Below are 27,533 nucleotides of genomic sequence, written 5' to 3' on the forward strand. Positions count from 1 at the left end.
TAAATTTTAAAATAAGTAAAATAAGGAACGATGTTCACAATAACATAAATCTATAACTGTCAAAAGTGAAATTATATATAAATGAAATAATAATGGAACGGTATTAATAATCGCAACGCTGGATAATAAACTTATATAAAAATTAACATAATACATTATACATAAATAATATACTTGATACAAATATTTCGAAATATAGAAGTTCCGAAACAGAATATATTTAATTTAACTATAACGAATGATTTTAATGACAATATATCTTAATGACAATGTATTCAATTAATAAGTCAAAGCTATTAATTGATTACATCGTTATTATATAGAACTATATTGTTATTTTATATATCGTTAAGCCGTGATCAGACTACGGATTGGGATTGAGATTGGATTGAAATTTAATCAATCAGAATAAAGAAAACTAACTTCAAGTTTAGTGAACTTTGCTCTAATTGGTCAAATTTCAATCCAATCTCAATCCCAATCCGTAGTCTGATCACGGCTTTATTAGGAAGACAAACGCAATTCACGTGACTCTATCAAATTAGCAACATTTACGAAGTTAGATATAAATAGAAATGGTATTTCGAAGGAAGCTTATTTTTCGTCGCCAACGCACGTGTCCCTTATGCACGCTCTATAATTTCGTTTAATTGCTCGTCGAATTCTCACGAATATCTCCGAGATTCTCTTCGCACAATTTCAAATGTCTCAATCGGATTTCCAGTAAGACACTGCCTCTGTTGCGTGAGCTAGCCATTGAACGCTTTAATCCGGTTACGCTGGCGCTGTGCGCTAAGCTTTCCAGTTAACAACGTTCTCTCTCATCCCCAGCTTCTATCGGAGAACGCTTTAGAGCGAGTCGCATGAGACTTTTCGAGACACACACACGCGCGCGCTCTCTCCTTCTCTCTCTACCTCTCTCTCTCTCTCTCTCTTAAAAAGTTCCCATTACATCTGTAAATTATGACGAACTGCAGTTGGAAAGACGCAGGAGAGAAGTGCAAACAATGGTGGCATTTCCACCTTGGAATTTCGCGTGCATATTGCGGCGAATGCACTTTTAATAAGGTCGCCGCGATGCATCGCGACCTTTCTCTTGAGCTGCTTCGTTGCATATTCATAAGCGCAGCCGACCATTTAGTGCGAGCTGTTAATCTCTTTTTAAAGCCTGCCTTCCCTTCTTTTCTCTAGCGCACCCTCTCAGCAAATACTTCTATCAACCTGGATTTCCTCTCGTGACATTTTCATACGTTGCAAATTTGAGATGTTCCATGGACAGAATTGCAATGACTTGATTTTCATTTCAACAACGCGATATCTGTAAGCCGATAGGCTAATATGCGGTAATAGTAAACGTTAATTTTGCTTTTGCATACTTTTGCAATGTGCTTAAGAGAGATGCATGAAAAAAGGCAAAATGAATATAAAATATATAAATCGAAACATATTTATTTTATCAATCCTTTTTAGAAGCAAGTAAGTAATATTATCTCTTTTCTACAAAAATATTATGTGTACATCTTTGTGTATTTATTAAATGTATATTTATTAAATTTATTAAAACTTTATGTTATTTTAAATTAAATATTAAAATGGTAAAATTTTTACAAGGTTACAAATACATTTTAGAAAACCATTTTACTTTAAATTTTATAAGAAGTTTGACAGATTTGTTTTACTGTATAACAATATTTGTGATTAACGCAACTGGATATGTATAAAATGTAATATTCGTGAAAATTATTAAGTATACACCATACGCATCGATGATTACACAAATAAAATATTCTCTTATCTCGGCAGGTTTATGATTTATGCAAGGTCTATTATCACAGTCGGTCCCGGGAAAGAACAAGCACAAGAATAATAAACATCTTAACTCTTGTCTCTTTCTCTCCTTTGAACTTTATACACGACAAGCTTCCACGTTTCTACTGCAACAAAGGCGCAGTAAAGTTGACCTAAAGTACGCTCGTGTTCTTTCGCGCAAGTTTGCATTGTATGCGTTCATAGTTCATATACCATATTTTCTCGAGACATGTTCGCGTACACCAACATGTTGCAAGAATATTAGAGTTGATTCTGTACAAGAAGGAAAACTCATGATTATGTGGCATTTAACAAGAAAAAACATTGGTCCATGATATTCACCTGAAATAAATATAGTCAGTTTTATTTATCATGAGATAAATTAGAGAAAAATGTACTAAAAAATTCATGACATTTTCCCGAAATTATCTTGTCAAAAAGACAATTAGCTATAATTATCATTGAGTTGGTATTTAGTTAGTATTTTATATCTCTATTTGTGATGAATATTATAACATTTGATGTAATAAAGCATATATATATGAATTAGATCAACCGATCAACCTCTAGAAATAGATAAAGTTTTAAATCATCTCGATCAGTATTTAAAAACGGCTGTTGTGAATATATAATAAATATAGTATATTTCTAATTTTGCTTAAATCTGTATGTTTTTAATTATTTAAAGTTATCGAATATAACTTTTATTTTTTAAATAAGATGTTTATTATTCGTGCTTTTATTTATTATGATCGCTCTTATATGTTATAGGATTATATATAAAATAAAGGCGTCGTTGTTCGATATCATAGTTTTAGCAATAAAAGCTATCTGTGTAATTAAAATTCATATGCTCGCATAAAATACAGTGACAGGCTAAGACCCTCGTGAAACGTTCCGGGACATTTTTCCGATTTCACATTTAATATTCAAATAAACCTTTTTCTGTCAAAGCTTTGTGTGCTATCATAGTCCGATTCTCATCCAAATTTAATTCGTATGAATATCTCTCATCTTTTTTTGCAAAATCACGTTTATTAATTGTCCCGCCAGTTTGCACAATGAATAATTGAAGTTTCACGAATGTGTAGAACTAAATCTTATCAAGAGGTGAATTTATGAGGAGGAAAATTCGATTTATTCGCTCCGATAAATATTTTCAAAACCGTTCAGGCCCGTCACCACGAAAATAACGTTCTCAACGTTATAAGCCGAAAAAAAATTTCAGCAATTTTCAAAGCGATCACTGAAAAGAACCTGCCGTTTGTCCTAAATCCGAGAACCCATCCTTTCCGTCAAAGGGAAGAGACATATCGAGGTCTGGCCATTCGATGACCTCAATTCATGGAAGCCGCCGTAATCAAAGGCTGCTATCCTTCCTGCATGACATCCTTTGTACAAGCGTCCTCGAAGTCGGGAATCCCACGAAACTGACTTTAGATCAACAAAAGCTACTCGCCGTTTATCGAATTCCAGAGTTGTTCATCTTGCACAGGATGACGAGATATTCTTATATCGATATGTTATAACGGTTTGCAGATCGCCCTGCTGTAAAAACGGAAATCGATAATATTGTACATCCAAACGATACGAAATAAAAACACGTAAAAATTAATGGTATATTTTAACAATAATGATTTTTAAGTAAAAATAATAAGCACTCGACTCCCTTGAATAAAACCGTCAGATTTCGTTACAGTATATAAAATTTCGATAGCATAAAATATTTGTTAATGCAATCTCTCGATGTAGCAAATCACCGTTCTTCCGTTGCATCAACACCTGACGAATTTCTTATCTGTAACACGTGAAACTTCATACTTGATGAAGCTGAAAGCTGTCACGAAGTGATAAATGTCCTGCCGTAACAAGAGAGACGCCTTCCCAATGGGATATCTTACATGTACAAGTAGCGAATCTTAACTCAGACACGCCTTGACAAAGAGACAAACCGAAGACCTTAGAGTGACCTACTTCCAGGGAAAAATGAAGAAGGATCTGTTCATATCCGCGACTTCCTTTTTACGTTTATTTCCTGATAATTACAGAAGGAAGTATTGTAAGAATAATGCTTTAATTTTCTTAATCTTATTCTATATAGATTGTAAGAAAAGTATTTAACTTATTTAAAAGTTATGTTTCTATCTATTTGAAGATAAATACAATTTTTATTGGCACGTAAAAATCACTGGAAGCTAACAATCACTCTCATGTATACAGATTAAAATACTGGCTCAATCACTTAGTAGTTACTCCTCGGATTATTCTAACGGAGAATCACCCTTCGCTTTAAATAAAATGGCGATGTCTCCCCTAGCGAGAGACATCTCACTTGAGACTGGCAAATGAAGTTAGACACAGCAGGTGTAACTTAATCAACGTTGACGACGTTGACGAGAAACCCGCATGAAGGAAGGAAATAAACAATGGAAAGTTCATTACTTTGTAATGAAAGCTGACACCAGTCCTGTTTTGGTGACATAACATTCCGTGCTTCCTTGCGAAACTTTCTTCGAAATATGGAAGTACGAGACATGCATTATAACGCACGATATACGAGAAACATGTGCCACTGTTAGTACCCTGCTTTACTTGCATTTAATCTTTCTTTAACAGGAATTTAACCCACGACTTAGAGAGATCATTTAGTGAGCGGCCAGTATCATATTTCATTGTGTATGCAGGAAGTATTCCATGCTGGCTCCAGAGTCTTCATATTCTTCATATTCTTCACTCCATTAATTTTACTTTACAAGATTTGGATCCTTATCCTGTTATGTTAAGTTCATATCTGACATTTATTGCATTTGTGTCTCAATTTCAATAAGTAAAAATACTAAAAAATTTTTTTCAAGATGTATTACATATAAGTACTAAAAGGATCTTTATTCCTGATAATAAAACTATTTAAGAATATTATATAATAAATGTCTAATATAAATCTAATATAAATTTTAAGTTTTATTATGATATCAAGATCGAAATTGAATAATTAAAGTAAGTGTATCAATGTTTATAATTAACAGAAAGTTTTATTTTTTATTTGTAAAAAAATTCATAAAATTTATACTCATAAAATGAGTTTTACGAATAAGATTCTCCTTTGTGTTTTTAAACGCTTGGATTATAATATTTTCAAATTTGAAGTTGAAGCCCTCTATCTTGACTAGATTCATGTGCTTTTTACTGAATATTTAAATTCTTTTCCAAATTCTAGAACATTTGTGGTTTGCCCTTTCAGTTGAAAGTATTATTCCGAGTATTATTCGGTAACTCTTAGTTCGTAAAAGCTGCAATAGAACTAAATTTACCGGAGTTATTCGCATACTTGAAAATATCCAAGCAAACAAAAAATAACAAATCAGTTTAAGCGAATTCAAGCGTAACGGAGGATGTTGCACGAATCACAGAATAGTTTCCCTTACAATGATTGTATCACTGTGATAGCTTACAAAGAGAATGTGCGCTCAGGGATATACAAATCTGCTTGTTATTGCAGAGAATGTTCTTCTCTGCTATGGTAACGTCTGACATTTTCTTAAGAGGGACTGTTTCTCTCAAAGGAGGTCACGGAAAATAAAGTTTACTTATTAAGTTTTTTTGCAGAGCTCGAATTGATGTAATTCAAATGGAAGTGTTCTAAACTTTAGAAGGGAGGTTTTAACTTTCGAACTTCTTATTAGAACCCAGTCTGCCCAGTCAAATATATATTTGCTCATTTTACAAGAATTATCGTGTGATTTAAGATATTTATATGAAAGTATGCTTTCCATCATAGAAATTATTTAACTATTTCTTGCTGCAGTTACCTAAAAGTTGAAAGTTCTTAAGACTCTAACGAATAAATTTTTACTTTATTAATATTAATAAAAAACAAACAGACAAACAGAAATTTATATCTTAAAAATGTTCTAATTTTTTAGAAATCATTTAAATAATATCCACATTTTCTGTTTTTTTTTTAAGTATTGAATGGATATAATAAAATTTACATAATTATATTTTTTTAAGTATTAATTTTAAAATTTATCACGTCTTTAATACGCAAAGAAGATTTCAACAGTAGAAACTTGTTTTCTAAGCAAGATTTAATTGAGTTGTCTCTAGCGAGACAACTCAACAATTTTACCGTTTCATGAGAGTCTTTTGATAAAACGATAGGATTTTGAAGGAAAAATAAAAATTGTAAATTTTGCGAGCGACGTATAAAAGCGTCGATGTGCGTTAGTGTTTTTTGCAGACGTAAACTTTTACTTATCGCTTTTCTATTCGCTACTCGATCGTAAACAAGTTTGTAAACACCTTTACTAGAGATTGAGCTTTATCTAATTGTGCTCGCGAGTGTGCGTCTATGTCTATCGATTCGTTCGAGAACACAGGTGTACGTAGGCTGATACAATGTGCCTCTCGCTCAATCGACAATTTCTTGCGTCAACTATTCGATTAGTCTGACATTTCAATTAATGTTGCATTAGCTGTGCCAATTAATCGTTTACGTTATCATTTAATAATAATATTTCTTTTTAATCTGCGAGATAATTTTGAAAGACAAGAGCACGTGCCGGGAAAAAAAGATTATATATAATTATATATAATCTTTTTTTCCTGGGGTGTGATTTTCTTTAATGAAAAGTGTAAAAATGAATTAAAATTTACATCTATATATATTTTCAATACAAAATGAGCATATTGGGATGTTCGTTGATGTTCGTTGATGCATTCCATTATCATAATACGAGTAGCAGCGGTTGTAAAGTGCTTTTTATCCGTGATCAATATAGAGAGTATTAACGGCAAATTACCGTGCGTTGAAACTAATTTTCGACAATGTGTAAATAACATTCAATTAATTAAACTTTGTTAAATGTTACGCAACGAGCGAATCGTGATGCATTAAAGTTATCATTGTCTCCGCAAATTGTCTATTACACTTTCTGATATCAATTTTAATAATATGACGCATATCACAACTTTATTAGATTCGTGCGATATATATTTTAGCAAAAAAATGTCTTTCCCTTCTTTGTTACGCGAGAAACGTTCGCCACGATACATATTCGGCAAACATATCCCGAACATAATAACACAATAACATTCTAAGAACGAACAAACGTAAACGCCACAAAGGAGCACCTATTGAGGAATGCTTTTACGTATTCTTCTCTCGTGTACGCTTTGGAAGAGACCGTCACATTTTGTCATGTAGAAATCGAGTCTCGTATGACCGCATTTCCTTAACTTCGTTTTACGTATGTCTTTGTTGTTCGGTTTCCTACTTATCTCCATTTTGACATGTAGAAACCGTATTGGTAATGCATTGTCCGAATTGGCAGCACGAGTCAATTCGTACTGTATTGTATGTACTGTACTACCGTATTGTACTTCAAAGCAATTGGGTAGAGTTCTCAAGGGAATTTTTATTGAATCTTTATTGATAAAACATTGTTCATCGCTACCCGATGGCTTTTGCCGCGATCGTACAAGTTTCGTTCCCAAACGGTTCTTTAAGATCTTGAAGCTAGCAAATCGCTAAAGCAATATTGGTGCTTTCTATTTCACCGTCAATTCGTGGTCGGTCTTCCATTTTCTAATTTTTCAAACTTGCAACAAAATCTTTAAAATTGATACTTTTATCATGATATTTTAATGAAAATACTGTTGCTCGCACATGGATAAATATTCTAATTCTATTTTCCTTTTTATCAAGTGGTTTTATTTGCCTTTATTTTATATATAAAAGATAATTAAAAATAAATTTTGTAAATAAGTTTAAGAATTTAAATATCATATAATTAAGAAAAAATAAGAAAAAAAATGCGAAGGAAATATTAGCTTAAACATATATATATTTTATAATATAGATAGTGAACAACAGAATATAGAAAAAGAGCGATTGCAATAGATAAAGAGCTTGAAAAACCAACGATAAAGATATATTTTTATTAAGAAATAATAAGTTAATTCAAACATCATTAATAACTTTTTATTAGTTGAAGATATACAGACTTGAAACAGTTTTGTAAGAAAGCTGTGTTGCAAGCAATGTTAAAGTTATAAATTTCGTTGCTAATGAGGATTTACGGGGTAAGGCGAAGAAATATTGTCGATATGTTGTGGCCATAATTATTCGAAAGGTTGCTCGTAAATCGTCGAAAGCCCAAGAAAGGTGAAGATAGATATAAATGGAACGTGTTCCCATACATATTAAAAGTTTTAGTACCTTTCTTCATTGTCAAGAGGGGGTATCGACTCACTAAAAGTCCGAGAAAAACCGTAAAGATCCTTTCCGTATTAAATGTTGGACTTAATTTGATAAATTTAAATACTTAAAATATCAAATTTACAAAATTTTCCCTTACATAAATTTAGTTCTTTGGATCTCTGTTCTATGTTTTCATTTTTCGTCTTTTTAATTTTATACATTATTTTCAAATTCCTTAATTTACTTCATAAATATTTTACAAGTATATTCAAAGTTTCAATTAATATTCAGAAATTATATCTTCGGATTTTTACATCTTCGATTTATAATAAGTTTATCAGCTATTTAATCGTTGAATTTCTCTTACGCTACAAATTTTCAAATAACTATTGTGATCTTGAATCATTGACTATCGGTATTAAAAACCTTGAACTATTACGAGAGAAAGCTACTGTGCACGTTAACATGCGTCGAAGCTTTTAATGAACTCACCACTTATTTTCTGCACCACAATTTCCGATCGATATTCGTTTATGTGAACGTCACTCTTTAACTCGCGTCATATAACTACGGGACAAGGTAAATAGAAAGAGGCAAAGTCGCAGCAGAGTCGCGAATGAAATTACAAAGGGGAAATAAAACGGCAAATAGCCGGCGGGCGTTCGTAAAAGTGGAAAACGCTTGGAAATGCTCCGTAACGGGCGTACGGAGACGACCGAAAATAGCTATCGCGATTCTGAAATGACGAATTAACTTTATGGCACGGTCACCAACGGTGTCGCATAAAAAACTTTATGAAAAGGTTTCCAACTTGACCACCATGCTTTCATCGTGAGTTTATCATCTATATACATATAATCTCCTGCATTATGTAGACAAAGATGCTCGTAGAACTGCAGTAATTTCAGCAAAAAACACTCCGATACGGAAATCCGTTTTTCGAGGAGCGCTACGATCCTCGAAAACAAGATGAGTTCTGTAACTTCATTACCTTCCCAGACGGTCTTTTCAGTAAATATAGGTCATTTTAGGAAGATACTTATACATGTATATACATATTTACTGTAAAATTGAAATAGATATCTCGGTATTCGAGCACAAATATCTCAGTTTCTTTTTAAAAAAGTGCAGCATGCGGTATATCTGAGCCATTTATTCAAAAATTCATTTGCATTAATAATAAAGTAGATATATATTACAAATTAATATGCAGTACCTAATTGAAAAAGGAGACGCTTCCATTAATAAATATATTTTAAAAATAATTAATGCACGCTACAGAAACTTACTTAGTATTTTATGATTACGGTGTTCTTGCATTACGTTCAGTTTTATAACGATAAACTCATAAAATTATAAAATATTTTATAAGATTTATCTCATAAAGGTTTCTTTAGAAAATTTTTTATAAAATTTTTCAAAGGTCTTCTTTTTAAATATTTTTCGCCTCAAATGCAACATTATGGCTGCGTTCGGGGAGCGCGCTATTAGCGCTATTTGCTTATTCTATCCTTGTTTTATACCTGATAAGCGATAAAGATAGAATGATGCAATAGCGCTAATAGCGCGCTCCCCGAACGCAGCCTATATATATAATATACTTAAAATTAATGCAACGCGATATCTTCACATTCAATGTCCAAAGCAAAATTTTCAAGTCAATTGGGAGATCAGCGAATCTTATCTTTATTTCATGCTATTATGAAAATTGCGTTCTATAATGTTTCGAGATGCATAATGCATTTCCAGGGAATATATTCTCAAAATTGAGGTGCGGATTTCTGGATGTTAACTCCGTTCGAAGAGTTTCGCGTAATGCTTAGCGTTGAATAGAATCAACGAAACTCAATGCTTATCGATTTTATATTTATCTCGTTTTTGCAGCTTATTATTTCTGAGTTACGTTCTGAGTTACGCATATGTCTTCAAAAATCTATTGAGAATGCTACGAGCTATCTATATCTATAATATTTAAAATTAAAATGTGTTACTAATAACAATTTCAATTTTTCATTCAAACAATTTTTACGGCGATCCAAAATCTGTCAAGTTATTATTGTTAAAAGGCTCTTCAGAGATGAAGCTGTTATTGGCGATTAGCGTTGGAAACTACGTTGCCAGCAACGTGCCAATGAAGGGTGCTCGAGATTGTCAAGGAGTGTTGCGACGGTCCTAAGTGCAACATAATGGACGGCCACCACTATTTACAGATCGTTACGATAGGTTAAATTCTCCTTAAACGTACGTGTTTATACAGGATGCTCAATAATGATCAGATTTGGTGAATAAGAGGATTTTTTCGCTTATTAAGAACAAAAGTAACTTTTCTTTAAAGATGTGTCGTTATTTCAAAGCGCGAATAATGAAAAAAGAAGGGATTATAACAAATTAAACCTTAAAAGTGTAAAAAATTAAATTGTATTTAGCATAAATTTTACTTTAAAATGATAAAAACCATTTTTCATATTTTAAGAGTGTGAATTAGTTTTTGTTTTCTTTTTTTAGTTTTGAAGATATCACGGTGTAGAAATTTGTTCATAAAATTTGACGATTCTGTATAAATATGTATGCAGTAAATAGCACATTCTTAATTTATCTTGTCATCAACAACTGTGATAAGATATATGAACGATATACTTCATATTTTATAGAGAGTTAATATCAGCCTACGCGATGTATTCGGTAGGGAAATTGCAGATGTTCTGTATATTAAGGCTTATTACGATCGGCATAATGCAAACGTTACTTTCCAACGACCATCGTAAAATATTTACCGCGAATAAAGCTTTATGAAGCGTCCGGGGTCTCTCTTTGAGCGAACCATTCCGAGGGTAAGTTCAGCCGATCTCATCTTGCGGCAGACAGGAATCTTAACTTAGTGAGTCGAGTTTCTCAGAGAGCATTAGCGGAGATACTAATTTTATTCCGCGCTAATTTCCCCACCGAGTAATTAAGATTATAAGATGTCGGCTCACTGTCCTCAACGATCTTTTGATGAAAGGTATAAGAGCGACAAAAAAGTATTTTGACAACGCGAGCAGATTGTGACTGTAATTGCGATTAAATCACATATAATGTCTGTGAATATTTTTAATTAAATTCATTTTAACTGAATTTTAATTAAATTTTCTCTTATAGACTTACCTATTGTTAATGAAAAGACGCGAACTCTTATAATGCTTAGTATTTCATTTATGATGTAAATTGAAATAATGAAATAATTCAAAGTGTAAAAATCTTGTGAATTAGAGATCTAAAGAAAAAATTATGGATTTAAAATATCTGTCAAAAATGAGTATCATACATATGACATATTTATACGTTATAATTTTAAAACTTTAGAATGATATAACTCAAATGTTTAAAATTCTAAGAATTTCTCATAAAATCTGATTTTGCTAATCAAATGCTACTAATATCGTGCTGTATTAGTTTATTAATAATCGCATTTATATCACTTTATCTATAGTTAAAATTAACAATTGCAATATAATCTTTCTTGCAACGCTTCTAGCTTGCATTGCTTGATCGGAGTAGTGTAAGACTGTGTAAGCACTTAGAGCGACCTCGTGCAAAAGAGAGTCAACAAGTGTCGCGCTTGTGACCGTGGTAGAGCATAAAAGTGGCAGCGTGTACCGTACTAGGAAAATATCCGAGAGAAAAGAGCGGCATCTGCTTGTATGATACTTTACAGCGTCCTGCTTCACGCTCGTTGCGTTACACGTGGAGCCTTTCTCCAAGAGCCTTTACACAGTTTTGATCCCTGAGGTCTCCGGCGTGGCCGGCTATTGCAATAGCCGTGCCATTATCGAACGATGATTTTTCTCCCTTTTTATAGATCTGTACTTGTTTGATGTATGATTCTTATAAAACTTTACCGAGATTCAGTGATTTTCTTGATTTTATTAGACAAATATATATTAATATTTATTATTACATATGGATATATTGAATATAAAATTCAAAAAGAAACTGAAAACAAGATTTTATGTTGTGTCAATATAGTAAAATTTATTGAAAAAATGTGTGATTAATTAATGTGTAATACTTTTTAATTAATGAGCTGCAAAATACAAGCAAATATGTAAAAAATTATTGCACTTATTTTAATTAAAATTAAGAGTTTGCATTTTTAGAAATGTAAAATGAAGCGAATAATTATTTTTAATGATCAATAATATTTATTAGTTGATTATATCGGAACAAATGGAAATAAGATGTAATTTTGTATTAAAATTTTTTATTAAAAACCGATCGTTCTCCAATCTCTTCTATTTCACGTTACATTATCAATAACTTGGAACGAGAACATTTAAGATCATCATGTTCTGCTCCATTGCATTACAGTATCCGTAGTAGAAATTGTAAGATAAAAGTAGAGACATAGGTGTGATAGAAATAAAACGCGATCGAAGCACGCTGACAACGTCTAGTAAGAACGGTTACTTTTATGACCGCATCTTTTGTCGGCAAAAGTAGCATGATAAACCGTCTCTAGTACGCCAATAAAAGATAGTCAGGTGCTTACGCGAAGCGCTTTCGTAAAATCCAATAATGTACAGAACGCAACAGTGAGACTTTTTTAAATCACCGAGTAAGAAAGCACAACTTTTTCGCGCTTTATAAATCCAAGAGCATTGCTAGACTGTGACGCATTTTGTGTATATGTGCATTTGCAAGTTAGTAAAAAGATTGAAATGAAAGTTTTCTTTAATCTTCACAACCATATTGTCTATGTAAAAATTAACTATTACATTTAAAATAAGACATTATAGGAAATTAAAATATTTTAAAGACATGAAAGGAATAATATCTAAATTACAATTCTAAATACTTTTCTATTTTCTATAATATTTGTAATAATCTTGTTACAAACCTTTTATGATTACAATTTTTTCGATAGAGTAAAGGAACGTTTTATACACGGTTTTTTCTTTGATTCTATTTGTGTTTTAATTTCTATATTATCAATTAAATAATTTTTAATTTACATACATTTTTATGATATATATTTTAAAGTGTCTCTTTTATATTCAGATACATAAATTCCAACTAGAAAGTGGCATCAAAGTTTATATCTGGATCCTCAAGATTTTTGGAAGAATTAAGATAACATTTTATTATATATTTATATTATTATAACTATTCGCACTATACGCAGAGAATGAGACTAGCTTAGGCTGTTGAACTTGTGTGCGAAGATACGAACGCGATATTTCATCCCGCGGACACAAATGACGAGCGAGAAGTTACATTAGCAGAGCCGATCGTATGGCTTTCACCGCGGGACGCGAATGGCCCGGCGCCGATATGAACACGATCACGATGCCATATCGTCGTCATTGTTCATCGACGTGATACACACAGTGCCCTGATCGATGTCGACCACCGGCGGTCCACCTCGCGGGAATGGAAACGAGAATGTAGCTACCCTAATGGAGGTAATAGAACGTGTACGAGGACGGTCTTAAGAAATATAGCAACACGTCCGGTCGTCGAGATAAAAGGATCTGTATAAAAGGCAACGTCCGAGATACGTGACCCTTCGACCTCCTGAATCCTCTCGTGTTAGTTCCGAATAAATTTCCATCTTCGAGATAGAATTCTGTCAAGAAAATATCCTCTATTGATGGTATCACAATATATTACTTAATTCGTGTAAATTTCTCTTCAGGGAGTCGTGAAGAGGTGTTGTTCGATAAAAAGATCCTTTCGTAACGACATATTTATGTAAATATAGGTACTTTGAAGCACCCTCTTTGTGATTTTATTGCAAATCGTCGATTTAGCGTCCACGTGTGTATCACTTCGAGAAACACTTTATATATCTTCAACTTGTCAATATTTATTATAATGGTATGTTCTTACGCTTTGAAATTGTGAAGTTCTTGAAATCAAATGTTCCTGAACAATTATAGCTTAAAACACTTAACCAAGAGATTTTTAATTTTATTAATGCTTGCATTTTAGAATTTTAAACTTTTTATTTTTACTCATGAATACGAAATAGTCTTATCACACAAGTGATATCCCAATCCTTACGATAATGTTCTTAAGCTATTTTTGGAATAAACTAGATCATCCACGTTATCTCAATCGTCACCAGGTCGTCGCTGATAAAATTGTACATTATATCGGTAAGGAAACAAATTTCATTTTTATTCCGACACTGAAAAAAAGTTTATTTCACGATTTCAGAATAAAACTTCCAAACTTCTGATCCCCCGGCGGGATAAGTAGTTAGTCTTGATAAAAAGTCGCGTGCGAAGTTCCACCGCAACAGCCTGCTTCGATTCCCAGAAGTTGTCCAGGTGGAACGATCGAGGTCCCCCAAGATACTTTTAATATCTCAATGAGGGTAAACTTGTAGTCGTGGTCGCGTGAAATTCCTCTTCTTTTTTTTCTCTCCAAGGCCGAACGAAGGGCGGAAAAATTGGGACTCGCACAAAGAGGAAGTGCGGGCAGGTGCAAGGGCGGATATTAGATCGATCAATCGGGAGGGTTCGGTAGAAATGAGAGAAGAGGCGACTGGAATAAGACACGTTGAGGGTGAAGAAGATGCGGTATCGAAGATTTTGTCTTTGACAGAAGCAGAAAAGGAGCCCCCGTTGAGTAGTTCTATTAATAGAATTCCAGGAAGCCCTGTAGCGCTGCTAGATGGAAATACGCGATAAAGCTTTCGGTGTGCAGAGGGTCAATCACAATCCAAGTTTTTTTTCCTTTAACTCCCTTCTATCTTGTCGAAGAAAAGTTGTTCAATTTAGTTCTAACAAATTGCCTTTTTATATCTAGCGTTTTTTTTTTATTAAAAAGAAAAGATATTATTTGAACAGATTATTCTTTATCATTATGTAAAGTAAAACATGTAAAGTAAAATAAATTTTTTTATTACGCATATTAATTATGAAAATTATAAGAAAGATTCTAAAAACATTTTGAAAATAATTATAATCTTCATTAGCTTCCCAAATTACTTATACAGTAAAAGATTATAACAATTAATTTATATAATTATATAATCTTTATATTAATGTATTTTTATTATATATAAATTAATAACGGTATTAGAATTAAAAATAAAAAGTACATTGTACACAAATTATAAAAAATTTTCCCAAAATTAACAACATTGAGATGAAAGATTCAATGTACAATTTCTCTTTATAATTTAGTTGCAACCTTGAGATGAGTTGAATCATCGGCAGTTGAATTCTCGAGAGAATTATGGTGCAGAAGATGCAATTGCAGCTTTTAATCTTACTCACGCTATATGCTTTTTTCTCAAGAGAGAGAGAGAGCTCTTTCATGAATATCTCAATAACGATCTACGTCTTAGATGCCATAAAAGACTTTGGATTAAAGGAAGAGCACTATTCAGAGAAACGGAATATCAGCCACCTAACACTGGCTGCTTGTTGCTAGCACAGACTTATCGATTTTGAGAATACAATCCCATGAAAAGAAAAAGATCCTAGTAGATATTTACTATTAAGATATGCATGTAATACATGCAGGTGCTTGAAAATTTTCTAAAGCTAGTACTTTGTTAATAGTTCCTTAAGTTCCTTTGTATGTAAATGTATAATTAAAATAAGTATTAAAATACTGTAAATGTATAAATCTATACATCTGTAATAAAATAAATATTGTAAGCGTTATGAGAACGTGACATAAAATATATTATAAAATGCAAAACACTTATATAAATCAAATATAGTGCGGATGTAAATGCTTTGGACAGAGGTATATCTGTTTCACATTTTACCGGCAAAACGTAAATGTTTGCGTTAAACAATCAAGCAGAAATCAAGAACTCGCACGTTCCAGTTATATTTCTAGTTGCCAGCTCGTGCAGTTTTCTGTGTGCTTTTTTTTACCGTCCACGCGCTACAGGGTAATCCAATGTCTGTTTTATTATTCTGAAACGATCCATGTTAACTCGTCGAATAATACGATACGTGGATATGAAACGATAATATTTTATTTTTTCGATAATCCGCGAAAGATTGCAAGAATTGAATTGCGTTGTTATGGAGACATAATTATCCTAGAAAACTTTGCAGCAAGCGTTGGCGTAACACTTTGCGAAAATGGTTTGCTGAGAGTTAATTTATTTCCCCACAGGCTGCTAATTACTTAACAAAAGATCTGCCGAGCATCACGTTTCTACGCCGCGCCGGTTCACTTTTCTATCCATTATTGCTCCATGTTTATTTATTACTTCGTGAGAGGTAAAAATTACGTTTCTCGTAAAAAAAATATAAAAAAAATGCATGCAGATTACAAGCACTTGTTTCGCATACAATCACCTTTATTGCAGTGATCATCAGCTCTTTTCATTCTCCGTTCTGTTTTCCAGATGTTCTCAGAGATTGTAAAATTAAATTAATTTTTGCAAAACTGAAAGTTAATTTTTAACGTTTATGCCCAACGACTAATTCGTCTGGAGAATCATTGAAAATACTTTTTGCGACGATCGAAACGAGAGCTAATTTGAAGGACAAAAGAGACAGAGCCAGGATTAAACCCGATTCCCGAGCCGCCCACGACATCGAGGAACGTCATCCATGGCGAAAGGCACACATGCACGTCAGGAGCTTAAAACCGCCCCCGATGGCCACACGAGATACGCAGGGGCCGTTTATTAATACCGTATCTGTCGGAATATACGGCCCTACTGCTTTGTATAAATTAGCGCAGTGGGGCGCGCTTAACAAGCTCTGGACGAGAAGGCGCGCTCCTGAAATACGATATCGGGGCTGACCGTCCACTATAACGAGGACATGTGCCCACTTATTTCCTCTCTCGTCAGTGGGTCCGACTCGGCACGGACAAGGTCAAGACTGCATTAAGAGGTGTGAAAGATTGTTGTATGCCTTGGGCACATCCCATCTATAATCTGCCGTACCTCCAACTACTAAGTATCATCGCAATCTACGGAATCCAAAGAATATTATGCATCTGAGAGCTGCAAACAAAATAATTGTCTTTATTCTATTTTCAATTAATAATTATTTTTATTTATAATTATCTCGATAAACGTCTCTGATAATGAAACTTTTTTCTGATAATGAAATTTTCCTCGTGATTTTTCAAATCCATAAAATTAAAAATTTGTAGATTTCTAAAACTGTGAACGCGTAATGAAAGTTTGAAAATTTTGCAATTATATTTCAATCTGATTAATTCCATTACTATGCGAATTCTTGATGAAAGTAAACGGAACGAGTAATCACCAGCCACCTTTCGCTCAAGAGGACGATATCGCCTACTCAACTTTGCGATAGATTCCAATTATTTGAACTCGCCATTGTTTTTAATGCGTGGATTTTTCTGTATTGACCGAACTCCGAAGAGACGAAAGTGAAATTAAAATTATCATCAGAGACACTTTCATTATTGACGTATTTTAAGATGTTAGATTTAAAAACAACTTGAAAATTTTAATTTTTTTAAGAAAACAACACGCGCACAATTTACTCCCGCAAATCCTAAGATTTGAATAAAAACGAACCAACGATAAAGATACCGAGGAACAACGCATTTTGTTTGAGCGTACGATTATGAGGCTTTATCCCTGAGAGAATCCCTGTAGAAAGAGAGAGAGAGAGGATGTGAAATATTCACGCTCTCTTAAGAGGTGAATCCTGAGGGATAGAAGATCTTTCCTAAGCGGACTATTTCAACGCCTTACGATATCAAGTAGATATTCTGCTATCGTAGTGCCATACCTTCGCGTGGATTCATTATAAGAAAATCCTGATTTAGTATAATAGAGGTGCTAAGGTGAAAGAGAATACAGCTTCAAAATTAATGCTTTCGCTTAATGCGCATATTTAAATAAATGTCCTTTTTAAATGTACTTTTTTCGTATAAATGAATGTTATATGGACAAGTTAATCTACGTATGCAAATTGATCTACATTGATAAGTTATAAAATGTATTTTAAACACTGCTTGATTTTAATTTCACTTATATTAATTTAAAAAGATATATTTGTGCTTTGTGCTATTTATATTTATCAATTTAACGCTTGCTAAAAAGTACATAATTTACGTATTAAGTATGTAATCAATTTATTAATTTCTTATATTATATTGTATAATCTGTCTTAACTAATTCTAAAAAATATCACTTCACTAACTTATATCTTGAAAAGTTTTTATTTTATAGTTTTGCGAAATTATAAGCTATTTATAAGATTACTTAACATAGTATATGTATAATGAACCGGGTCACATATGACTACTTTATTGCTCTCGGGACCAGTAAATTATAGCTGATGATATACAGAAATGTTCGTGCAATCTATTTTATTTTAAATATAGCATCCCTTGTGCTGTTAAGAATCTTATCGTTTCAGTTTCAGCCTTCTTATCGCCGCGTAGTTGACCTCAAGAAAACGACAAAGGAACGTAATTTTACAACAGGCAACGAAGAGAAATTATTAAATAACAATTAAACAAGTAACGAGTCGGTAATCAGGTACAATCTTGTTAATATCATGAGACACGTAAAGTCTAATTTACCGTACGATTTCTTATGTGAATTTATTTTGACGACAAAGAAAAAAAGAAGACGTGAAAAAAACAAGTATTTGCATTAGCTGTTAAATAAAAGGTTCTAAGTTCTAACACTTTAAATTGTTTTTTTTTACGCAGAGATTAAAAAAGTAAAAGAGATGAATAAAACTGGCAATTATATAGATATAATAATTATATAAATATTAATAGAGTAATAAATTATAGATCATATTAATCTTTCTAGAAATAAAAAAGAACAGAAATATAAAATTTAACAATAAATAAATAGAGGTTCAGAAAAATGTAATAATAGAAAATTAGGAAAATTGCTTACATTTCCTTCCTAATTGAAGGATTGTAATTTATAAAACGGGTCTTTGAAAGTTGAGTGCTGAGGAAGCCCGAAAGACGGGAAGTCGACGCTGATCAAATTACAATTCACAGCGTGGCGAACATGCACTCGACGTTAGAATGACGATGAGAAGAATGTCGTCGGTGCGCTTTCGGTTTCCATTACGAGGATGCCCACGGCTGGTTGTGTTCCTCCGCAGCATTTTTTTCCTCCTCGAACAACTCTTTTCACGTCCGTTTACCCGGTCTCTTGTAAAAAGCCACGTTGACAGCATTATTGTCTCTTTCCGGCGACATGCCTTTGCGCCCCCGATTTAGCTACCGCACCCGCCACTTTACCTTGACCTTATATTTCTGACGGCAAAAGAAATTTAAAGAAAGAAAATTTACAAAGGCTGCAAAAACACAAGTTTTATGTAGAACAAATAGAGATGTTAATCACATGGCAGTCGATGTTAATCCAAATTAGAGATGATGAATCATTATACATATACATCTCTCTCAATTACATTAGATACATCACTCCTATTGAAAGATTGTCATAATGTCGAGGTGTCAATTAGAATTATCGAATATTGGAAACAAAAGGAAGCAATGAAACATGAGATTATCACTTGATACCAACTAAACTTTGCTCTAATATAAATTTAATATTTATAAAGTTAGTTTAGCGCTATATAAACCATTGTAGTTTTAAAATTGTCTGTATAAATTATAATTGTTTATTTAATTGTTGCTGTAGAGAAGTCAATTGGAAGTAGTAACTTTATTTAATTCAAAGAAAATACAAAAACTAATACAGTCTTTATTTAACTTTATTCTAAGATGAAGTTGTTATTACAGGATAAAGAGTAATTTTAACCTAAATTAAGTATTATATTGCATAAATATTAAATTTCAGGGAAATCCCACGCGGTTGCTTCCAATTAGTGGGAATCGAATAGGCATGCATTTATTGATGCGTACATTTGCTTACCGATTGAGATTACACGCACGTGTGACTTGTGAGAGAAATATTTGTAGAACTGAGAGTAATCGAATTATACTGGGCTTCACTCGCATGTTATACGAATTACGTAATCCTTCCTCACGTCTCGGCATAATAATTACAGAAATGGAAATAAAATTGCATACTTTTTCACGTCGTAATTAAGCCGCAACGCAGAGCGAGTCATCTAAATGCACCGCGGAATCACTTATTTAATTAAAAATTAAATTAACGAGAGAACCGGTCCATAACGTCGTCGCTTTTGATCATAAAGACATCATTAAAATGTAAAATACGAAAGTCGCTTCAGTTATTAATACGACGATTCACGAATTATGCGAGCCGTAAAAGGGAACATCGTTAATGCCGTGCATTATGTAAATGACACACAGTTTCAATTCTAAACTATACTTTATGCACGAAGTGTTTCTCATTATGGTTTTTCTCGCGTGCTATCTTGCAAATGGCAAATAAAGATTTTACAAGAATTTTTTACTCGATATCTTTACGACGATTTGAATTTCTTTTAGTACGGCGGAATCGAAAAACAAAATCTATAAAAAAATTTTTATTATTGTAAGCCAAGAGAAATTAAGGAGAAAGAAAATATGTTAAAATAAAAATTGTAACGTGCTCCAACGTTTCTAGACTGAATGTTTCTAGCAATCGTGTTATATTTTGTCTCAAGTAACAAATTATGCAGAGAGCCTGTTTGTTCTCTGCTCTACATCTTGCAAGACAGCGTGCGAGGAAGTCAGTAACAAAGCGCACTCCGTGTGTTGCAAGTTTAATTCGAGCGACCGTGCATCGAATGTTCCTTGCGACCTGCGATACCTATCGAGGCAACTAAGATCCCTATCATCTTGGAACAATTATAGGTTTGCGCCATCACGTTGCTTAACAACCTCTCTCCGTTAGTGTCGTGTTTTCGTGGCTGCCCATCCTGATTCCAATAATCGAGCTCGCGTTAACGAGAAAAAGCTATTTCTCGGCAAAAGCCTTCTCAGAAAGACATGAATTGCTAGTAGCCAAAATGACGTCAAAAGTTATTACACTATTTTTCTACCTAATCCTTGGAATATTATCGGAATATGTCAATGCTTATAAAATTATCGCTGATAAATATAGCATAATAATAAACATATGTGTAATATACACATAAGTTTATTTAAGAAATTATAAGTAATAAGTAAATCTGTGAACAAGATTTACGTTTGAATTTTCATAATTTTGTTATAACAAATTACAATTTTATATTAAATTGAGACATTTGTTGTACATATATGAACATTCATAAATTAGACAGAGAATAAATATTACTTACGACGAATAACAGATGATGAAATATAATCGGTGGATGAATAAATAGTTATATGAGATATCAAACTTAATACTAGAAAAAATCCTACATGCATGCTTGTTATTTTGCACTCAAACGTGCATACGTCGTGTTAAAATTCCAATGCACCAGAGAGAGAAAGAGAGAGAGAGAGAGAGAGAGAGAGAGAGAGAGAGAGAGAGAGAGAGAGAGAGAGAGAGAGAGAGAGAGAGAGAGAGCATCGATAGCGATCGATAGTTTCGCGAGATTGCGAAACTTGATGTACACGCGACAGTGAAAAAATCGCCAGGCTAATAAGCGACTGCACGAAGTACGGAAATACAGTTTTATTTACGAATGCAAATTGCACAATATGCATTGATACATTACGATACATTTTTCTCTTGATTTGCTTGCAGTGCTTGCACTGAATAAAGCATACATACATTCAGCTGCCACAAATGCGTATTACGTATACTATTGAGGGTGAGCTATTAATTAACTAATTACTTTTATCATTGCATATATGCAATGATAAAAGTAATTAGTTAATTAATAGCTCACTCTCAATAGTTATCTGTTTATTTAGAAATATTCTTTATATAAATATATATATATTGAAATAACCAATCAAAAACAAAATCAAATCTGAATTTGCTTATTGTTAGAGAAAAATTTCCACGTTTTTTTAATATAAATACTACAAGTGCATAAATACTACAAGTGCATTAAATGTATTAAATGTATTAAAATAAGTGCATTAAATAAATACTATAAGTGCGTTTGCTTTATTAATATCTACTAATATTTAATATTATTAACATAAAGTTGATATTTAGGTTTATTTATCATTAAAATGTTTGTTTAAATTAAAAGCCTCTCGTCATAGGTAATAAATTTGGAAACACACACATCATTAATTACAATAGTAGTTTTATTACATAGTATATTACATTTATTACAATATTACATGATTGAACATTTATTATGTTCTTTTATTACACAACTTCTCTATTTGTTATTTTAAACAAACCATTTTTATATTGCAACACAATACAAGAACAAATTATTAATTTACTTAATTGAATCGTCTCTTAATTATAGTGTTCAAGAAACAGATGGATCCTTTTTCGAAAGTTTCACCGCGTTATCTTGGAAACAAGAGAATCGGAGACTCGTTGTTCTTCAGGAAGTGGAAGCAAGAGCGAAGGAACCGCCACCGCCGTCCAGAAATTCGAGTTTTACTTCGCAGCCATATCGGCTTAGCAAAAAAGAGGTAAAAGAGATCGTTTCGTCATATGCAACAATTTTTACTTATTTTCTACGTAGTACATACACAAGTTTTATTTATTTTATCAAAATTTGACGTAACTTTTCATTTTTTAAACCGTTTCTCGTGTCAATTTCTGAAACCTATAATATTTTTTGTTTGTTACTGTTTACTATTTTATAAATTCTGACAACATTTTTGACGTTGTTATTAAACAAGTGACGACCAATTTTTTACATTTTCGCGCTACGACTGAATCGCGTGCGGCTTACGCCGTTACATTTAACACACGTCACTCTGGTTGCAACGGGCCTTGCATGTGGACGAGTAGTTACGTCGGTTCCGTTTGAAGTATTATTCTAAGTAGATAAAGTCTGTCGAGCCGCGCGAGTCAGACGGGCGCGCTCGTTCGCCGATCGAACTAACAGGTAGAAAAACCCGTAATGGGAGTAGGTACGTCGTCGTCGTTTCGATTTACCGACTGTAATGCGCGGATGAATAAAGCCCGACTATTTCCAACTCGACGTTCCGATTTCAAATCTCGGAACTTCGATTTTAAATCCAATCGCTCTGTAATTCCTTAATCGTTACTTACTAAATCGCGTAACTACCTATTTAATAAAATTGATAGAAAATACGTTATCGAACAAAATTCAATTTGCAACAATTTGCAGAGAGATTCTCGCATAGAGATATAATTATTAATTATATCTTTGCAGAGAAATAATTATTAATTTAAACTTATACGGAGACGTAATATTAAGTGCAATGTTAAATATGAACAGTTTTCCATTGTTAATAAAGATTATTTGATAGTTACACGAAAACTTGTCTCTTTATCGCGCTCTGAAAATATATAAATTCTAATAAGTTATAAATATTATATATATTTGTAAATGTACGGATCTATGGATCCTTATGAATTTATAGATCTATATGTTTCTGGATTTGTGGATGTGTTACGAATTTAGCCATTGTAAACTTATCCGTTATCTTCAGTGAAATATGTGTATTTCTCTCCCGGCGGGTCGCTAAATAATCTAGATATCCGCACAATTTTTCGCACTGTCGTGCTGCAAGCTCTCGACTCTCTCGTAAAATAAATATCCAAGCGGAAAAACACTTTTAAGTAAATAGCGTTTCCATGAGAGCTCGCGAGTTTTCGACGAAGTTCTCGTGTCAAGCTCTGCTCATCATTTTAACACACCCTTCTCTTCCGTTCTCCTTGGATACAATATTCCTGCCGTTTCCGACTCTTTTTAATTTTCATGTTCATTGTCTGTCCCACTTACGATGTAGCGTAAAGGTTGCTACGTATTATATGCTTCAAAAGAGATTAATTGGCGAAAACCCGGTGTTGTCGCTTTTGTTAATAAGAAAGGAGAGGGAATATTCCTCGTGACACACACACACATCGAGAAATGATATGGAACAGAAAATCTGTTCCATCAACATTATTGGACTTTTTTTGCAAGAATTATTTATAAATTATTTTAAGCTTCTTTAAATACTAATTAATTATAGTAAAAATGTGAATATAGAATAAAAATATATAATGTGATAGTTTTACTGACAAACATATTTTCCAAAAATTTTTTATAGATCTATTTGTTAATATTTTCTTAAAAACTTAATAATTTTTTACTATCTTAACGAAGGGTGCATTTTCATTTTACTTTCTCGAATTAAACGGCACGATATTGGACAAGTTACGAGAGCGCGATGCCTCTTGGATGTATATCCTATCTCTTGTAAAATGAGTTTGTATTCTTCTTCGTAAAATGAATATCGTATTGCTTTAAATTTCTGCAAAAAGGAGCAGAGAAACACGATCATTTAACTAGACAAAGGAAATCTTTAATCGTCTTGAAACACAATTTTCCATATATTATTTCTGAAAGAACTTACAGCATTTTGATATTGTTTAACATTATTGTTTTTCATAATTTCGCTAGATAAATTTCTTCTAATAATAGTAATTGTGCAATAAAATGGCAAAGCAATTTATTATCTGAAATATCACCAAAAAATTGGGATGTATTTTCTAGATGGAGCAATTGTACATAGAAGTTCTTTACACGATTGCGAACACTGTGGGCGCCAGTACAGGACAATACGCGCATTACAAGGAAGACTTGTATCGATACGCCCAAGAAGCCTTTGGAGTCCCGCAGGATCAGCATCGGCGATATCTCAATATTGCCTCGGAAGAAAAGGTATATTCGTTTATTAACTTTCTTCTCAAACACTGCCGATATTGCCAACTGCTCTTCCACAAAAATGTATCGTCGAAGTACCATTATTTGTGCCGCAGTAAAATTAGATGAAATGAAACTTATTTACTGTTGCAGCCACCTATTGTCGTGCTAAGCGTGGTGGTGATCGAAGCCGATGGACTCGAGGCAAAGGACGTCAACGGTAGGTTCAGTCAATTCTGTTGCATTCCGAGCTGCGCGTTAACTTTCGAGTTACACGCGAGTGAAAATACTGACTTTCCTCTCGGAACTAAGCTCGGCAGCAAACAAATAACGAAACCATATTCCATGGTTAGCTTTAAAGACGTTAGAACTTTACCTTAATAAAATTTTAACTCAGCTAAAACTTAGTTATATACGAAAAAATTTAAACGCTACAGTAAAAATTTTTCTTACTCGGTATTGTTGTTGCGAGAAGATACACATTTGCTACAAAATTTACGATTAAAATATTAATCAGAAAATATCGCGGAATATAATTGGCAGAATAAATCACGTACAGACTGCACACAAAGCTCTTTTTACTGAAAGAGTATTATCATGCTCTTTAGGATTCAGCGATCCTTACTGCATGCTGGGAATACAACCCGGTAACGCAGGTGCACCATTAAGCCCACAAACGAATTTAACGGCGCATTCGCCGCATACACCCCCGGCATCCCCGAGGCAAGCAATTCGCGCCCTTTCTGACGGCGGTGAGATCGAAAACTCCCATCATGAGAAACTTCGAAAGCATCACAGGTAAGTTGACGTGTGAAAGTACACGGAAGAAATGATTAATTAAATTCTCGTGCCGTATAAATACGAGAATACGTAAACGTTTTGTAAAAATGCTGTTATAATTTCTGCAGTTTTTGTTTGGCAATTAATTATTATAATAAGAAATACTAGATGATGTGAGCAAATCTTGTCACGTCTAGTTTAGGATTATATATATCCAGGAGATTTTTTAGTCTAGTCTCTGGTGACAGATATTGTGTTAATCGTTCGAAATAAAATTACTGCCCACGGCTATGGAAGTTCTATTTTTTATTTCTCGTAAATATGTCAATACTGTAGACGTAGAATTGAACTTTCCCCTTTAATTCGAATTATCTTCTGCTCTGAGAAATCGTTATGTATTATTGGTCGATATTAATGATTGATATTAATGATGCGATTGTCGAAATACTCTCTCGAAAATATCGTTTATTATAAAAAATTGCGCCATATCTAACGTTATCAGCGGTATGATAAATTGACGGCATGCAACTGAAGATAAATGTACACTCGAAAATAGAAATTAATATCATAGAAAGTAATGCTCAACTGAAAGGCTGAATCGCTTACATTAAGTAAATTAAGAAATATTGTTTCATGATTCCTTATAATTCCGTAAAACCTTGAATTTTTTTAATATTTATTATTAAAAAATAGATAATGTGATTATGCTTGAAACGATTTTATTCAGTCTCTAACTTTTAAAAAAGAATCTGTGAGTTTGCGAATTATATCTGTGCGAACATATGGATCTATAGATACGCTATAAATGAACTTATATAGATATACGCTATATGTTGGTATCGTTATAAATTTATGCATAAATATGAATCTTACATAGATTAATAGTATCATCGCGCGGTGTCCTAGATTTATGCATCTTCTAACAAAGAACGTCTAAAGCACTGTAATCGTTACTATATTTTTGGAATGACAGAAGATTATGGCTAAGAAATCAGGACATGCCAATCTAGAATATTACGAATCCGCGATGACATGTTGCATTTACCGTACTCTAACTCCGACGACATTTGCGACAATACGACGCGATGTACAATGGACACACGCCGGATACAGCAAGTTCTGCGAGCGGGTGAGCATCGTTCTCCGGATGGAGAACGGGCAAGAGCATTGAGAGAGCAAGCCCATTTTGCTGTGTATCTTCCCATATTGTTCCGTTCGCCACCTGGTGGTATAAGTAAAGTGATTAATGCAGCGGCAACGAGAGCGAACAGTGCGTCACCAGCTGCAACGAGACGCGCGTCGTCTACGAGGTGTTGTACGCTATGTATGCCCTTCGTTAACCGCGTGAAATTCCATCCGGATTCTGCGAGAGCGGATGTAATGCTGCACATTGGCATAGAAGATCTGGAAGCCTTGTGAGGAAAACTTGAGACTCTATAATCTCCTAACAGCAACACAATTTGCTAATTAGCAACAAAATTCCAATTTCCAAGATTATTGTGTTACAATGCGGATGTGGATAAAATATAGATTCGTGTACTCTGCAATTGATACAAGACAACTGTAAAATAATTCCAATGTAGTTTAAAGTTTATTTTATAAGAAAGAAAGATTTATAGAAAGTGCGAAGCTATCTTCGAACGAAATTGAGCCATAAATCAGGATATAAACTTCAAAGATGCAGATATTAGATTGTAAGGTTGTACTTTATCATTTATCTCGTTTAAGTTTTTTTTTTAATTTACTACTATTAATTATATAGTACTAGGTCTCTAGAGACTTCCGTCTCTATAGACGGAAGAGGTAAGTTTGCTGAAAAAGTAAAACAACAAAATTTAGTGATCGGAGATTATTAAATGATTGGATGTTAGAACGAATTGTTGGAATGTTGGCGAGTACGTTACTAAATTGTTATTAAATTGTTCATTCAAAATCAGTTTCAGGCTTTCATTTAAGCGCAAGGAGCACAGCAGGCGGGAACACCGCGAGTCTCTGAGCGGTGCTCTACCCGCGAAGTTTATACGAGCTACCTCGGTGAAGCCGCATACTTTGAGTCCGCGTTGGAACGAGAAGTTCCGTTTGTAAGCGAAAAC

The 27,533-nt window shown here is 33.3% G+C and overlaps 1 protein-coding gene across 3 annotated transcripts in view; it reads left to right on the forward strand.

Moving 5' to 3' along the window:
- The window catches only part of Unc-13-4a (BAI1 associated protein 3), a 77,708-nt gene that overhangs the window by 35,435 nt on the left and 14,740 nt on the right, over positions 1 to 27,533 (forward strand). For all 3 annotated transcript variants that reach the window (XM_071699022.1, XM_071699032.1, XM_071699042.1), the window contains exons 4-8: positions 22,297 to 22,468; positions 24,511 to 24,678; positions 24,814 to 24,880; positions 25,269 to 25,458; positions 27,378 to 27,521. In XM_071699022.1, the coding sequence (XP_071555123.1) occupies positions 22,297 to 22,468; positions 24,511 to 24,678; positions 24,814 to 24,880; positions 25,269 to 25,458; positions 27,378 to 27,521 (741 nt within the window). The remainder of the gene's footprint in view (positions 1 to 22,296; positions 22,469 to 24,510; positions 24,679 to 24,813; positions 24,881 to 25,268; positions 25,459 to 27,377; positions 27,522 to 27,533) is intronic.

Source organism: Temnothorax nylanderi, unplaced genomic scaffold (genome assembly GCF_030848795.1).
Source record: "Temnothorax nylanderi isolate EJ_2023f unplaced genomic scaffold, tnyl_v1.0 TNYL_tig0002_pilon, whole genome shotgun sequence".
Taxonomy (NCBI): domain Eukaryota; kingdom Metazoa; phylum Arthropoda; class Insecta; order Hymenoptera; family Formicidae; genus Temnothorax; species Temnothorax nylanderi.